This window comes from Magallana gigas, chromosome 5 (assembly GCF_963853765.1).
Source record: "Magallana gigas chromosome 5, xbMagGiga1.1, whole genome shotgun sequence".
In the NCBI taxonomy this organism is placed as follows: Eukaryota; Metazoa; Mollusca; class Bivalvia; order Ostreida; family Ostreidae; genus Magallana; species Magallana gigas.
The window spans coordinates 18,656,207-18,673,527 of record NC_088857.1 but is presented as its reverse complement, the minus strand read 5'-3'; the positions used below and the strand labels follow the sequence as shown (position 1 = coordinate 18,673,527).

Below are 17,321 nucleotides of genomic sequence, written 5' to 3'. Positions count from 1 at the left end.
TTTGTCCAGGAGTCCGAATCTGTATCTTGGAAGACGAGTTATCCTCATTTGTTTTACATGATATTAATGTAGTATTTATTTCCAGATACATCGATGGAAAAATGACGTCCATTTTATTGTGCCAAAAACTTTTATTTGTTGATTTATCTTATTTAATTGCAATAATGTACTGTTGATGATGAAAACAAAACTTGTTATACGTTGTTGGATATAAGAAATGACGAAAAATAAAAATCTCATTTACATGTGTGTTGTGTTATTTGTAAATGTATAATGAGCTTGTAAGAAGATGCAACAAACTGAAGTTGGCCTTTTACATTACAAATTGGTATTATTACCCATCTTATGATGGAACTTGAACTCTATTGAATTGAAGCTGTTTCAGTAATTAGTGATGAAGGCGGATTGACTGGCCTTGAACCTTTCCCGCTGAATATGAGTAAGGATATTGCACGCGGGGATCACGGAACCATTGTAGAGAATTTCAATGATGGAGCAGACAAGGTAAATCCATTACAGAATTATGCAGGCCTAGAGACATTTATTGTTCGATTTTTTTTTTCTGACACGGTATTGTGGTATTTGATGGGTTATTATAAATCGAATCTGATGTCCGTTCCTTCTACAGTTTTTGAGTGGGAAAAAACGATGGGAAAGAGGTAAGAGTTATTGCGCATCACCTGTATATGATACCGTTTCATATGGAATTATACATATGGTAGACGTTCAGACTGATTGAAGCAATGAATAGGCCTAATGACAAATCGGCCAAACAGTTTTGTTTTACAGCAGGGTCGACAACTACGGAATGCTTGTTCATTTTTATTTGGAACGGGTCTCTAAGTATAATGGGTTAAGAATGTAATGTTGAAATGCTATAAAATTGTCAATGTGAATGTTGGGATTTTTTTAACATATCCTAAATTGATAACATTTAATTAATTAATCTAAAAATTAGAATTATTATAGCAGAATATTGAAACGGACAATATATATATCCGGCCCTATGATTGGTTTAAAGTTGACCTAATTTTATCATGTTTACAAAGTTCCCTGTCCACGTGAAAAGGGGATGTTTTCATGCGTTCATATATAAACAAACGGCCTTCAAAGTTCATTTATTGTCTGAAGCTCTTCGAGACAGTACCGTGTTCTTTATCAAAGAAAGGAAATTAAATTCAAAAGGTAAGAATATTGAGAATTCGCATTAAAGCAGTTATTAATGTCTTGAATACATTATAATTACCATAAACAAAGTATTTATGATAGGGGACTTCGAAGAAATTTACAAATATGTTAACAAATTTTTTGTCTGTAATTTCGCAGTAGAAATTAAGTGTACTTTGAAGTAAGTAGCAGTCAAATGTTTGAAATAATTTCTCTTTTTAATGTATGTTGAAACAAGGTTATTATTATATTGTGTATTGCCGCGATGTGTATTGCATGCTTTGACCGCGTGTTGATATTGACCCAATATCAGTTATCAGCTGTTATCTCTCATAGAGGTCTCAAAGAAATTGTGTGCTATGTATATAGAAAATAAACGTTTATATTATAATATTCTGTCTGTAGTCGAAATATATTGCGTAGATTATTTCAAAACTCAGATCAACAACAAAAAAATTACCATAAATATGTATTTATCCCAGTGCACGCATGCGCATATTGCATAATGGTAACTGCATGATCAAAACATGATCTCGAATGCGGTCAACAGTTAAAAGCAGTCGGGGGAGTGATATCTTGACTTTACTGTCTACGCACTAGAGGAATACGGACCTTATTCTCTTAGTGGGAAATAGCAGTTATTGTTAACTCAAAGTCAAAGTTTTTACTGACAGTTGTGATATTGTTTGTTTATTGTTGACAGACATCATGTTGGACAACGAGATGTTAGTAGATAGATACCCAGACCAGCCCCAGTGTAGCCCGTTTGAGGCTTCATCATCTCTGGCCATGCCCAGCATACCCAAGGGCGGCGTTCTGGTCAGGGTAAGCAATCTATTGTTTAATAGGAAAATCTTTTAGATTGTTAAATTCAAAAGTTTCTAATTGTAATCTTTTAAAAGTGTTTGACATAGACGAACAAGTTTTCTAAAGATTGGTTGTCTTCGAACAGGTCCAGTGTATTGGAGCTTGCTCACCAGAAGGTCCCATGAAAAGGAAGGACCTACACCCCATTTTACCAGGAATGGAAATAGCAGGTGAGGTGCAGGACGTGTGTCCCTCCCTGCCCAATAGAAACTTCAGTACAGGCGACAAGGTCATCCTGTTTCTGGATGACGACTTTGCTGAGAGTGGATACCAGGAATACATAGCTGTGGACGATACCGACAAATGCCTACAGATTCCAGGGTCCATTCCACTGGAGGTAGCAGCCATGTTGCCAGGAAGTGCCCTCTCTGCCTACAGTGCAGTGATGAAAGCCATACCTCATATTGAGAAACTACAAGAAGTCAAATGTAAGCATACGGAGCCAGATTTCTTGAAAGCTTTAAAATTCTGTCAATTTCTGAATTTCATACTTATGAAGTAAACCTTCAATATTAAATGCCAACTTTCTTATGTGTTTACATTTAGGCTTTCAGTGCCATCATTTAATTTTGTTTTCATTTTTGGTAGCTGGAATCAATGTCCTGATTGTTGGAGCCGGTGGAATGGGCCTATGGGCTGTAAGGCTAGCCAACTACATGCTGTCCCAGTTCAGCCAGACCAACATCAAACTGTTTGTGTCGGACAACAGCATTGACAAACTCCTGACTGCCCTGGACCACAATTGCTATGACGTCATCCATTGGAATGAGGAGGACCATGAGCAATACATCATAGAAAGGACGTTGGAATCCTGCAAGGGAGGGGTGGATGTTGTCATTGACTTTGTCAGCTCACCCAGAACTGTTCATCGCACACTCAAAATCCTCAATAGGGTGAGTAAGACAAAAGTCTCTGATTCATTGATAAATTTAAATGAATAATTCAAAAGGGTGTTTGGGTGGGTTATTGCATTTAGACCTTTATATTGAAAAGTTATGGAATAAATTGTGTTTGATAGAGCTTTTTGTTTATGTTATACATTGTTTTGCAGGAGGGTTTGATTTTGGTTGGTGGAAACACAATGTCTGAAGTCAGCATCAATTTGAATGTCCTGGCAGCCAAACAACAAAGCATTGTAGGAATTCCAAAAGGAACATTGAAACAGTTAATGGAATTGGTTGATTTGGTGGCTGAGAAAAAGGTGAGCATATATATAAATATATATATAGAAGACATTTTTCATGTTAAATGTAGAGCATTGGGTATTCTTTACTATTTAAAGACTGACAATTTAACTAAAAGAAAATTAATGAGTTTGATTTTTTTGTTATATTTTAAAGGTTAAGCCTCCAGCATATTCAATCCACAACATAGAAGAAGCCAATCAAGTATTTGAAGACCTTTATCAGAGTAGGATAACCGGTCGCGCCATCTTAAAATTGAACCACTCCCACACAACTGACAACTGAACTGTCACATATTGTCAGTGTGCCAAGACGGATAGCAATGCCATGTGTTATGATGTAATCATCATCATCTGAACAAAGGCATTGCTAACTTGCAACACAAGACTGTGTGTCCCTGAATTTCTGAACTCACCAAGAGTTTGGGAGAACTTGAATTCAGGCAGCCATCCCCTCATCCAATCCATGATCTGCAAAGTAATATGGTGCTCTGATAAACACACAAAGTGGTCAAAAAGATCACGTAATTAGTTTACGATGACATGTTTTGAAAGTGGACTAGACTATATATGATGGTGTTTTGAAAGGGGAGGATACTTAATGATGCAATGTTGTACCACTGGTGTTCAAATTATATCCTGTCAGAGATTTTGCAAACTGGGCTGGATAGTATAGAATTATTGAAAAAAATCTCTGCTTAGAGTGCTCCTACGCCATTGATGGTCCATTTAAAAAATATGGTGAACAAGGTCTCAGGCGACTTAAAGACCTGCTATAAATTGTTTTAAATTATAATGTTGTTGTTTGAAGCGGCATTCTTTGGTAGCATTAAATGTGATATTGTGTGAGATTTTTTTTTCGTAAGGAGGGTGAATCTATGGAATGTATGTCGTTGGAGTATAAGTGATATGATGCCAGTAAATTGTGTGCATGTGTTATGTTTTTGTTATAGCCAATTTGTCGTGTACATATATATGACTTTTTATACTTATTAAAAATTCATGAAACTTGATTTAAGACTGCCTTGTTTTTCCTGGTCTGCAAGATAATAGATGTGCTACTTTTGCCCCAAGACCAAAACAAGAAGACTAATTCATGCTGATATATGCGCAGTAGAATTTTAAAGTCTCGAAATTAAACGGCGTAGATATTTTAAACAACTAAGTAGCAGGGGTCAAGGGTATTTATTTTACCATTTGGCGAAAACAACCAAAACTTGGGCTGCAGATTGATCCGTTGTCGTCTGCTGCACGGTTTCTGATATGACAGCTGTTACTGGTTCGCGGACTTCTAATAGTAGGCTTCCCTTCCTATCCAAAATCTGGGCAAACTTTTAAGGTGATGTGAAACACCTCCATATTGTGATATAGTTCCTATCGAAATGGACATGTAATAATAATATTGGTATTCATGTAATTTTATAAATGTATTCTTTCCTAAGACTATTACCTATAACAGCGAAACGCAATGAATAAGAACAATTAAAGATATTGTAAACGTGGCATATCGCTTACACATAATAACAAACCAGTGTATGTTATGTTGTAAATAGATTTGATAAGCTCCATGGAAATCTTATTCAATATATTTACTCAATATAGTATATTAGTAATGAACGGGTGTTTTGATCAAAACACGGGAAGGAAATTACACTCCCTTTTCTCATATCATTTTCAAAACATCGCAGCCCCTTTCATTATAGAGGCATGTTGTGGGGTTTTTTTTTTTTTTAACAAAAACACGAACTCTTCCTGACCTGAATTCTGTGAACAAACAGTCTGTCAATGACCAGACCACATGCTCCCGTCGAGTTCTCGGAACATCGTTCGGTCATGTTTGTTTGTCCACATACTGTGAATGGACAGCTGACCTCGGACATACGGTTGTATTTATCAGAGCGGAACGGCGAAAACAAACTTGGGAGGAATCCTCTAGAACCTCAAAAAACTACACGACGTGACTCAAGGCATAAAAAAGTCGGTCTTGTTTATACGGAAAAAGTGGTCATGTATCGCTCGTTGACCTATTTACAGAGACAAACAGCGTTACAACGAATTTTAAAAATACGTTATATTTTAAATGCTATAATGCGAATAAACCTTAATATATTTACACCAAGGTTTGAAAAATGTACGTTTCACTTAATTTCACAATAAATCAATTCTGTAAGAAGTATTTACAACACTTACTAGTACGAATATTGTCTTTAACTAATCGGTGTTACTTTGTTTACAAAAGTAATATATGCTTAAAAATCTTAACCATATGTGACTATTATATCAGTACAATATTGTTCTTTGTTTGTGTAACGTATATGGTATGCTCATCGATCGTTGGGTTCAATGACGGCATATGTCCCCCTTTTTCCGTGGAAAGGACAAGTGCACATTTCTCTAGCTGATAGCTCGTACAAGTAGATTTTGTATGGAAACGTGTACCCAATGTCCCAAACACATTGCCGTTGATTTTTAAAAGCAAAGCTGCAAACCCTGAAACTGGTCGTTCATAATAACATGATGAATTTAACGCATCACAAAAGAAGTCCCAAGATTATTTTTGTTTTAAACCTAATAGATATTATATACGTAGGCGTCGGAACCGGGGGGGGGGCTAGGGGGGGGGGGGGCTTAGCCCCCCCTTCCCTTATTTTTGCTAAGTTAGACCTAACTATTAGGCACATAGCAGAATAGAGGGTTCAGCCCCCCCCCCCCTCCACTTTTTTTCGCAGGAAACATAATTGTTCCGTAATGTACGTTTGAAAGATTGAGAATTCTAGCCCCCCCCCCCCCCCCCCACGGATTAGGATTTTCATGATTTTGGGAATTAGTTTTTTTTCTCTCAATATTTCTGAGGATCAGTCTAGCCCCCCTACTTTCAATTTGCTTCCGACTCCAGTGATATACATGTATTGTAGTTACTGGTGTAACGAAAATTGTTCTGTTACTCATTCAATCCAATGTACCGACGCCATTTCATACAAGTGCAATGACAATGAAGGTGAAAAGAAACCTGTTCGCCAATGGTTATATGCAAAGCAGCGTTTTTTGTTACTTGTAAAGTGCAACATATAGATAAATGTTGCATAATTTGAACACAAGATTCTTATGTTACAGCTGTATAACACTGATAACAAGTTCTATCTTCTTTTTACATTGTAAAAATACCGAAACATAGCGCTAGCCAAGTTACGTTTAATATACTAGTATTTCATGTTTGGTACACGTGGATATACATGACGTAGCAACCATTGGCTAGCATTGTATAAAATAAATCTAACTTAAACTTATATTAGAACCATTTTAACAATACCTTGAACTTTCGGTAGGATGTAACTATCTATTTCTCGCATCAAAACAAGATGAAAATGAAACTTTTTTCAAGTGAAATATACACAGATTGCATAGTCTTAGCTCAAAAGCCAGACAAATCTTGTCTATTTCAAAGAGCTATGACTGAGTGGCCAGCAAAGAAATAGAATGGCCTACGTCATATTGCTGTTTGACACAACTACCCAAAGTCCAAGCTCTCGTTAAAATGGTTCTATATATACCGTGCATCAAAAATTCAATTTACATATTAGATTACTAGTATGCAAATTTTAATATCATCCGAAGTGTAAACTAGTTTTGGGTAAACAAGTCTGTTTGTTTAAATAAACCATGAAACGATTTAAAAGCTTGAAATATCCCCCATCTTGTTTACACTCCAATAAACTGGGCAATAGATTAATCACTTTACGGTGTTATTAAGCGCCCATAAGGTCAACAAAAACGACCTTGACCTGGATATGTATTTGTGGTCAGCTTAGTTTTCAAGTAAACTCGCCCATACAATTTGACGTTGAAATGTGATATCCAAATGGTGATTTATCAAGATAAGTTTTGTCGATTTCTGAACAACAAAGACAGTTTGACAAGATATTTCTCTCAAATATTTGAATTTCTCTTTACCATTAAGTAGGGGAAACTTCCATTTTACTAGTAAGCTTTAACATCACTACAGTCTCTGTGGACATCATTTCATCTTCAACTTTTTGCCAAAAATTAACAATTTTCATGAACAGATTATACATAAAAGTCTGATTAAAATAAGGGAAATCCATAACATGTAGATGTAACTGTACAACAGGTATATGTTGATGTAGTACAAGAACTTAAAGTGTGTATTTTAAAACTTTTTTTCAACAGGTTTTTAATTCAAAGCTGGAAGGAGGAAACGTCGCCTACAACAAATGTAATCGTATAAAAAAGGAGGTGTGAATGTCGACCCTTTGATCCTGACTTTACCCGTCTCGGGATCAAACAAATTGTCATGTGATAAAAAGAAACTTGACATATACAGTTATCTTGACACACAATAGACTGAGTCTAAGTCCAGATACTTATGCACGTGTCCTGTATAACGTGTGTTTACTTTTTCACTATGAAATAATGAAATAATTACAGATATTGTAGAGTTGAGAATTAAATTTACAGTTTTGTGGCACAGTAGAACCTTGAACTTTATACATGTAGATCATTTTACAATTTTTTGTTACATTTCTATGGATAAATTTGTATACACTGCACATAGGTCATTTCTTACCCTTGCTATAAAAGGAATAAATTTTATTCCAATCATTGGTCTCACTGAAGAAATACAAAATGTGTATCGTGTACACGTTCAACAGTAAAACATACCAGACGATAAAGGAGATAAGATATATGTCATTCGGTCACTGTCACAAGCAGGTGTCTGATATTGTATCAATTTAGCATAGGTGGAGATAAATGGCCGGTGTAGGTGGTGAAATCTAGATAATCCATATACAATTTGTCACAATGATGATTTCGTGAGTAAGGATTTTTATTTTTGTGAACCTTGATTATAACAGATTTACGTACGTACATGTCTATCGGTACTTCAATTTCCCCCACCTTGTTATTGATCAATTGATAGAAAAGCCAATTAACAACGGAAAAAAGATAATATTTTATTGATTTTTATATTTTTTATTATTTTTATTTATTCTTCACACGCCTAAAAGTAAGTCTCTTTGTCTATATCCGTAGGAATCATAGTGTCTTGTTGAATCATTTGATTAACTAATTAATTAATATTAAGTTTGGTTCTCCGAGTACAAAATGCATGACCTGTCAGAACCCCTTTTAATGATGTAACAAAGGAGATAAGTTTTGATTGGCAGTCATTGAAAATGAAATGTTTAACAGTATATACAGCATGGCGTGATTGGCACGTGTAAAGTGAGGAATCTAAATGACGAAACAACATGATCCACCTTCATGAAAAATTTTTACGCATAGCGGAAGTGTTCACGATATTTTAGCATGATCGTCAAACGAAATCGAATGTGGATTGGAATTCTGAAATGGACTATATCATGAATGCCCATTCATTGATTATGGGAAATAATTTAATCTGATTATATTCATTGTAAAAGTAGTAGAGATTATTAGGACAAGAAATGAAATAACTCATGTTCAAAAATATCCATTTACATTATACGCGCGGAGAGAGAGAGAGAGAGAGAGAGAGAGAGAGAGAAGGGGTGGGCAAAATTTAAAAAGAACGGAAATCCTCTGAATTTAGACCTTAAATAATTTGTTTACTAGAGTTCGTTACTAATATTAATACAGTTCGTTACTATTTGAGGAATCATTATCCTTTAGACCTTTAAACAATCCGTGCCTGCAGATTAAAACAATGAACGCCTTTAAAATAGTCATCGTCTTATTCACAGACATGGTACCATTCTGTAGATACTGGCGTGAGCAGCAGAGGTCACACTAGGTTGTAGGTACAGTTTCCGTGGCTAAACTCTTAGTGCATGGAATCAGGATGATGCACAAGTCGTGCTCTCCGAGTGATTTCTATACAGAGCTTCAGGCTACCGACCTTTTAAGCTATGCCGATGTTCCAGGAGCCATCGATCTGCATCACACTTATCGAGGAGTACATATGACATATATTTTCACTTTGAAGTGAAAAAAAAATTCAGATTGGTGAATACGTTCATTTCAAAATTTAGATCCGAAACAAGTTCTATTGTAATATTGTGGATTTTTTTTTTTTAAACTGTAAATATGTATAACTGCAAATGAGATTCACAATTTTACAACTCAGTGGATTTACATGTAAAATTTTACCCACGGTACTTTCTAGTAGATATGAGTAGATATATATTTCGTCGTGACCCTGACTAGTGCGAATTATATTCCGGATCAGCAGATTCCGTTGTGCTTTATCATTGTATCCGTGAAAAGTGCACCATGCACATCTATGTCATTTAAACCATTTCACCTAAAAGTGTTCTGAATACACTGAATACAGATAATAAATATCACACTATTCATTTCACATAAAACATGTACATTTAAAAATGATTCGTTTACAATGCATTCATGCATAGAGCAAGGCTTTACAACATTAAAATATTACTGTCTTTATATTTTCTTTAGTTTGAAACGGGCATAAAAATATTCACAAACTTTTTAATCATGACATTTCTAAATATGGGATAAATGTGATTCTCAGCACTCGGCAACACGTTAATTTCATTTTCGATATTTATGCACGGATGCTTGCAGTCAATTCATAAAAAATGAACACAATGCATCTTGAACCTATTTGAAAATTCCGCTATATGTTAAGTCAGCAAGCAATTTACATCACATGCCACTAATTCGTCTCTAATAACGGATGCTTACGCGTTTCTCGGTACATAGATATCATTAAAGGTTATTTTTACATGTAAGTCATATATGTACCATCTGACGGTTACATCCGTGCGATCATTCATGCATGTTACACGCGCTGATCATGTACAGACTAAGAGAAATCCATTCTCTTCGTGTATATATATACATGTATATATGTCTGAACAATCAATAACAGGAAAGATGGCAACAATACAGTCAGGAATTATACACTTGTCGGCCAATCGGATGCTTTCGGAGATCCCCGGACTTCCTCGACCCCAGACATACATGTACAAAAAGTCATGTGTTTAGTGGGTGATTACATTTTGTTTAGACAGAACCGTGTTTATTTTGGAATACGAAGAGAAGAGAAAAAACCAACAGAACCAAAGCATGCATCTTAATTATATATATATATATATATATATATATATATATATTTCTCTTGTAAATACAATTTTGTGTTTAAACTCGTAGAGTAATTAGTGGGGGTTTTTCTAGTTCAAACAAATAAAATGGATTATGATTGAGTAAAGTACTCAGTCTATTAATGGAAACATATGTAACAAAAAGTTTAAGTATTGATTTACAATTTCATTATATATACGTATCCTCCTTCAAATTGTTTCGATTATTTCATAAAAAGTGAACGGTACAAGAATTAAAATGGGGACTGTTAAAAGAAAAAACAAAAGGATTTCTTAGGCCAAAAAAATCTCAACAACAAATATATAGTCAGAGTTCTCCATTAGGAAAAAGCGACAATAAAAAAAACAAACAAACAAATAAACAAGGACAACAAGCAAGAATCCACAACAACACCGACAGATGTCTTAATATATTGGGGAAATGGCACATATCTGTCTGTCACATTGTTGTGTCCCTCGCACATATCCCAATGAATCACCACCCCGGGGTGTGCCGAGTGCAGTGTCCTTCACATTAGTGTAAGCAATGACCTTGACATTTGGAAGATGGCATAGCTAAATTATGAAGATTAATATAAATGATTCCTAAAACATCATAAAAGGTGTATAGATATTTGTAAATGCGCATTAATTGGCCTTTAGGTTGAATCGAATATATTATATAATATAATATTATACTTTCATAATGTCGGACTGACTGTTAAAAAAAACAACCCATTTTAAACATGTACACAAGCACACAAAAAAACCCCTAACCAATCACCTAAAATCCCAACGTCTTATGGAAATTGACCTTAATTGCCATCTCAATGACCTTATTGACACAAATTTTTTAACTGTTTTTTTCTACTTTTATTTATGACTTGTTTATGACAAATCATTGATAAAAGTCGATATTGTTATTTCCTCTATCAGTGTGTTATCATGTGAACAGTCGAAACTCTGCTAGTGGGTGTGGCGAACACGATATTCGTCCACTTAATAATAAAAAAAAAACAATGGCAGCCGTCGACCAACTGCAATATATGCATGCATGTCAACCAATTCCACCAAGTCACCACAAGATTTACACCCACTTTTTAGACAAGGCTAGTCAAGAGAATTGCGTAATTTGCATTCAAATGTGATATCATAAATGCTGACTACCGAATTCCATATCATGTTGTTTGTGCGTATTACATAAAAGACAGACTCCAAGAATAGAAATAAAATAATATACCGCAGTCAGGCTATCCATACAAAACACACAAAGGGCCATGGTTGATAACTGACCTTGTGTGGTTACTCTGAGACAATTTAATGTTAAACTTCCAAAGTAAACTACGCAACATTAAAATGAAGTTGGGATTTATCCCCTTCTCTCTGTAAAATTATATAATTATTGATTAACGAATCTAATCAATTACAAAGTAGTCCACATGAAGTAATTCATTCAATTACATGAAGTATTCTGGAAAAAAAAGTCACTTAAGGATCCTCGAACCCCGTGACTTCTACTTTTTATGACAGAATGGACTTGTATGCAGAACTTTTTGCAGGTGTGTGGATGACAACTCTAAACATACATGTATATATGTTTCTTTATGAAAATACTGTAAGATATATCCTAATGTATATAATAAAATTTTCTTCATTCTCTTTTTAAAAAAAAAACCCTGATATAATCAAACAATCTACTGCAAAAATCCATTCCAAAGCATTGAAGAGACAGTACAGCTGAAAAACGTGTGTTTTACTTCAGATTTACCCATTGTATCGTTAGGAAATCAGAAATAACGTTGATTGTGACAGTTGAAGTACATAAAATTCCCTTTCACATACCTAATTCATGTAATTATAATTATTGTTTAGAATATACCGAACTCCTATATAACAACTAATTCTACCACGATATACTGTTTGTACTTGATTTTTATTCAGTGTAAAATTACCCTTCATATTCTAAGTGTGGTTGATGACCTAGATTTTAAAAAGTCAAGATCCTAGTTAACATGTGCATAACTGTGGTAACATGAATTAAGACATTTTTGAGGACAATCATTAATAATCTTAATGGTATAATATCGGAGTATTACACGAAGTCGATATACGTAAGCTAAACAAAATGTATATAGAGTACTTGTAGTTCAACTCGCATGTTTTCGAACTCAAACTCTCAAATAATAGATAATAAGTTTTAATTTGAGGTACATACATCAATCTAATTCTAATTAGATTGTATTTAACACAAACACACACAGGTCTCGAGTCCTTCGATCACCAGTAGAAACGTAGATTGTAATGTACGTGTATAATCTGTCATATTCAATAAACAAACTGTATATAAGCTTGGTACGTATAACAATGTGGTAGAAATTCTGGCTACATGACCCAGATCTCTATATCCAGTACCATATTTTGCCTTTCTGAAAATTATAATTTTCATTAATTCAGCTTTATGAAAGAAAAAACCCACCAATTTGATTCTTATCCCTTACGGCGACAAATATTTTAAGAATATAAAACGATGGTTTTAACGCCTATAGCCAGGGGACTGTCTCGTCTTCTGAAATCTTTAATATAACAAATGATTAAAATGTACAATTTTTGCGACGGGTTAAAACTGGTTGTCAGCAGAAAGCACATGAACTATATATTAATTGTGATAAACGGGGGTTTCTGGTCTCTCACGTTCCCCTCCTCGTGAGGCCTTGTGTCCAATTCCTGCAGTTGACCTAATTGTACGAACAAGGGGTTATCTGTATGTACATGTATACGTGCTGTATGAATCTTAGCTTTAAAAATAATTTCATGTAATAGATAGATGCATCAAGACCTTTTTATGCACATACTTTTTATTATTTCTAGAAAAGTATCTTTGCATTTTTATCAAGTCTGCATGCAGGGATCACAGAGTAGAGCATCTAGCTATTCTCAGCACACATTATTATCTCTCGCGATGACCCAAATTTTAGGGTACATATACCAAAATCGTACACATGCAAATGTAAACAAAAGTGTTTATCTATAGTGTATTTCATCATTTGAACACGGAGATTCCTATAATTTTGAGTTTGTAATATTAAAAAAAAACCTTCAGAAGCATAAAAAGATAAACTTTGATGGTTGAGGTGTACATTTATGCAGTTTAAAAAAAATACTGTTTATACATGCATGTAATATATAATTTCTTTGAAATACGTTTCTGGCCTCATCTAAGCTACGGTACATGGATTGTAGACACACACATTATGTAATAGCAGCAAGAGCCTTTGATTCCATTTGTTATTGCATAATTCTACACCAGAGGAAAATTGTGATATTGAACAAAATCATACATGCATCATAAGACGTTCTCTGAAATTTAATGGAGCGAATACACTACATGTAAAAAAAATCTTAAGCTACACTACTGTGATCAATTATCTATATAGTTGAACAGTTTATCTGACTTAAAAAAAATTTTTATATATATAAAATAAACACATTATAGAGAAATGTAATTTGAATAATATTGTTGAGTCTAATTCTATACATCGAAATATGGAATCGTACATCTACAAAACAAAACAAAACAAAACAACATGCAACAGCAAAAATGATAAAAGAAGAAAGAAAAATATCAAAAAATAAGAACGGTACATTTTTATTCCGTAAGGACGCAACTGTTAAATCAAAAATACTAAAATTGTCTGTTAAATTTTTTATGACATTTACTCTAAATGTGTATATATATACTTTAATATCTTGTGCATAAATTATGTAAATATTTTGAACTTACATAACCTATACAGATACATAAATGTACATAGGTACAATTGATATATATTCTTTTCCTTTCATAAAATGTAACTTGATTGTAAGCCCCGGCACAAGTATATATAGTGTTACTGACGATCATATGGAATGCTGGGGGGGGGGGGGGGGGGGGTAAATCCAATCTAGTTTGCGGAAAAAAAAAATTCACAATATGGAAGTTTAAATATATGTGTTTGTATGCTTTTCCCTATTTATGCAGATATTTTTCATGCTAACGATAAATTAAATTAACTCACAAACTGGCGAAATTGATTTAGACAGCATGTAAGTCTGCCTGTCCTAATTAGGTATCGTATGAAATGAGTCTTTTGAATTAAGTATACAATATAAAAACATTTTCTGCTGAGCAAGAGTCCAAAGGTAACTGGTTCGATCTTTGATAACATTTTGTGCATTAGGTCAGTTTCACCTTATTGATAAAGCAAAGGTCATTGATTTATGAATACAACGGCAGACAAGGAGAAAGAACGATAACTCTTACAGAATTAAAGTTGGTCAAAATACTTCAGTGAGTCAATATTCTTAATCAAATATTAATGGAGTGTACTAACATTGAGCCAAAATATAGATACGTGTATATAAAACTAAATTAATAATAACACTACACAAAAAATGGGGGGGGGGGGGGGGCAATCTAGTAACATGGTATCCAGGTACATGTATGTACATAAGGTAACACGGACACAAATTACATTTATTAAAAATGTTCTGGAATCGTCTATTTTATGGCTGGATAAAAGACTTAAAATGAGAAAAACACCATTTAGAAATTCTTATTATCTCCAGTCTATAGTTTTGGACTTTTGTGCGCTTTACCCGCGTTGCGTTTTTTTTATTTTCATTTTTATTTTTATTTTCGAGTGTGTAATTTTTGAGGGTTTTTTTGTTTTTGGTAAACAAAAAATAGAAAACGCAATTAAATTTCGTTTGTTTTGTTCGGTTATTGCGTCGTTGTTGTGTGACGTTGCCCCGCTGTTGTAATATAAATTTACATGTAACTGTAAAAATACATTGACCTTGGATTTATTTAATGTTATTTACACAGGGAGTATTGGCGAGATGGAGTGGGGGGGGGGGGGGGGTATTTGCACAACCGAGAGAAATAAACACCATATGTCAGTGCATTCCATGTACTTTATGCAAAATTACGTAATGAATGTATATAATATTCTCAAGGTAATCTGACCGAAGTCTTCACGATGATCCCTTTACTGAGAAGAATTTTCGTTTTTAAAGAAAAGATTACAATATTTATGAAAGTATCTACTTTCTTTGAACCAAACTCTTTCACCTGGCGCCACGGTTTCCTATATACAGACGTCGAGATTATTCTGGCCATAACAAGTCATAGGTTTTGCCTTAATTCCACTTCCATTTGCAGAACTCATTCCGACGTAAGATGAACTTTTTTGTTGTTGTGATTATATGAAGATAATTAGCATAACATTTAGAGTTTCCTCTTGATGGAGGAAGATTTAATGAATCACTCTCATGACATTAATTTGTCATAACAAAGAAACCCATTTTTTGTTACAGTATTAAAATCATAATTTTTTTTTTACCCTTGAGATCTTTTACTACGTGTAGTTTTGCATCAAGTACTAATTATACTTCATAACCGTATGCCACACAAACCTCGTTATTTTTAACTGTGCAGTATTAGAATTCACTACAGATTTTATTTAGATGTATGTCGATCCAGCCTCAAGAATCCCATATGCCCTGACCAAACAGATGTAGTTTCTATCAGAACGCAGGTCAATGTTCAATGGTTGACTCTCGCAAATTGACATGTAGACTTATGACACTTTGTCACCTTAGTGGGTTTAATTAAGGCCTTAGGACCATGAGTCATATTAATTAGGTCTTGAATGTTGTACAAAATAACATAGATTTTGAAGTGTTACTATTTTAAACCTAATATGTCTCCCCATCACATTGCTGTATGTAGGCCCTGTCATACTAGGGCGGTTTAGGCATAAATAAATGATAATTCTATAAATAAAGAATCAAAAGACGCTTTGAAAAAAAGGTATAGATAGCGTAATAACGTACAAGTAAACAAAACATGTGGGGTTGGGGGGGGGGGAGAGTCGATGGTCCCCCGAAAAAAAACCATTTTGATTTACGTACCAAAATTACCGAAAAATATGCCTCAACCCCCCCCCCCCCCCCCCCCCCCCCGTCCTCCCTTGGACAAACTAAATATCCCTCGGACACCCCCTAAACAGTGGCGTCGGCAGCGAATTAAAAAGTTGGGGGCGGGGGGGGGGGGGGGGGCTAGACGCAAGCAAAAAAAAAGGGGTGCGAGGGATATTATGTTTGACATGAATTTTATTTACAATGTGAAATTTGATTTTTTTTTCAGGGCCAAAAAAGGGGGTGGGGTCTGAACACACATAGGGCGATCGATCGTAATTTCACAACAGTGTGCTATACTAGTACATACAGTAAGTAATGTAGTACACATGTACATGTACATTGCAGTTTGATTTAATATGGATTGTCTTTCTTGACATTGCTTGCTGTAGTGGAACTTTGTGTGACCGCAATATTCCAGAATTACCGTCCATTATCAGCCTCTGCTCTTTCATATATTTTGTAAAACAAAATTGGGCTTTTAGCAAAACAGAAGAAATTTGGATTAAATTTTTCATATATTTTTTTTTCATTTAAATACTTCTGAAAGTACAATAATATAAAAAATAAAGATTTTATTTGTAATTCAACATAATTTCGCATATTTTCTGTTGGTTTTATCTAACATATGGCATACTCTACAAAAATATTCAAAAATGACAACTGATGATTTTTTTATTATCAGTGGAATTTTTTTTCCATTATGAGTGAACGTAATCCGTTAGCCATGACGTCAGCAGCCGGTTGCGTCAAATGTCTGGAAGACAGTCAGTTGTTAAGGAAATAGATATTAAATTGTGAATAATCATTTCAAAAAAAAAAGACTCTAGCCAATGTTCCCAGATCTTTCTAACTGCAATTAAATATTAAATTTTAATCATAAAATGATGTAATCTTTCATGGAATCCATTTTTTTATTCGATCCCAAAAGTGATCATGAGGTTTTCATTCCTTTTATATTGATAACCACAGCATTGAGACAATCAATTGTTGTTAAAATATTAATAGTAATCAAACACAGGTGTGCAGGCTGATCACTC

The 17,321-nt window shown here is 34.4% G+C and overlaps 1 protein-coding gene across 2 annotated transcripts; it reads left to right on the top strand.

Annotated features, from left to right (window-relative positions):
* Nucleotides 1–420: 420 nt before the first annotated feature.
* Nucleotides 421–4,230, top strand: LOC105347952 (alcohol dehydrogenase-like). 2 transcript variants are annotated; one of them, XM_034444558.2, is made up of 7 exons: nucleotides 421–504; nucleotides 629–659; nucleotides 1,871–1,992; nucleotides 2,120–2,462; nucleotides 2,623–2,927; nucleotides 3,086–3,235; nucleotides 3,375–4,230. In XM_034444558.2, exons 1-7 carry the CDS (start codon nucleotides 436–438, stop codon nucleotides 3,501–3,503), a joined length of 1,149 nt encoding a protein of 382 aa, XP_034300449.2. In that variant the 5' UTR covers nucleotides 421–435; the 3' UTR covers nucleotides 3,504–4,230. The 2 variants fall into 2 exon arrangements, with proteins under 2 accessions (XP_034300449.2, XP_065941765.1); XM_066085693.1 differs by lacking the exons at nucleotides 421–504; nucleotides 629–659 and adding an exon at nucleotides 1,023–1,185.
* The last annotated feature ends 13,091 nt before the right edge of the window (nucleotides 4,231–17,321 follow it).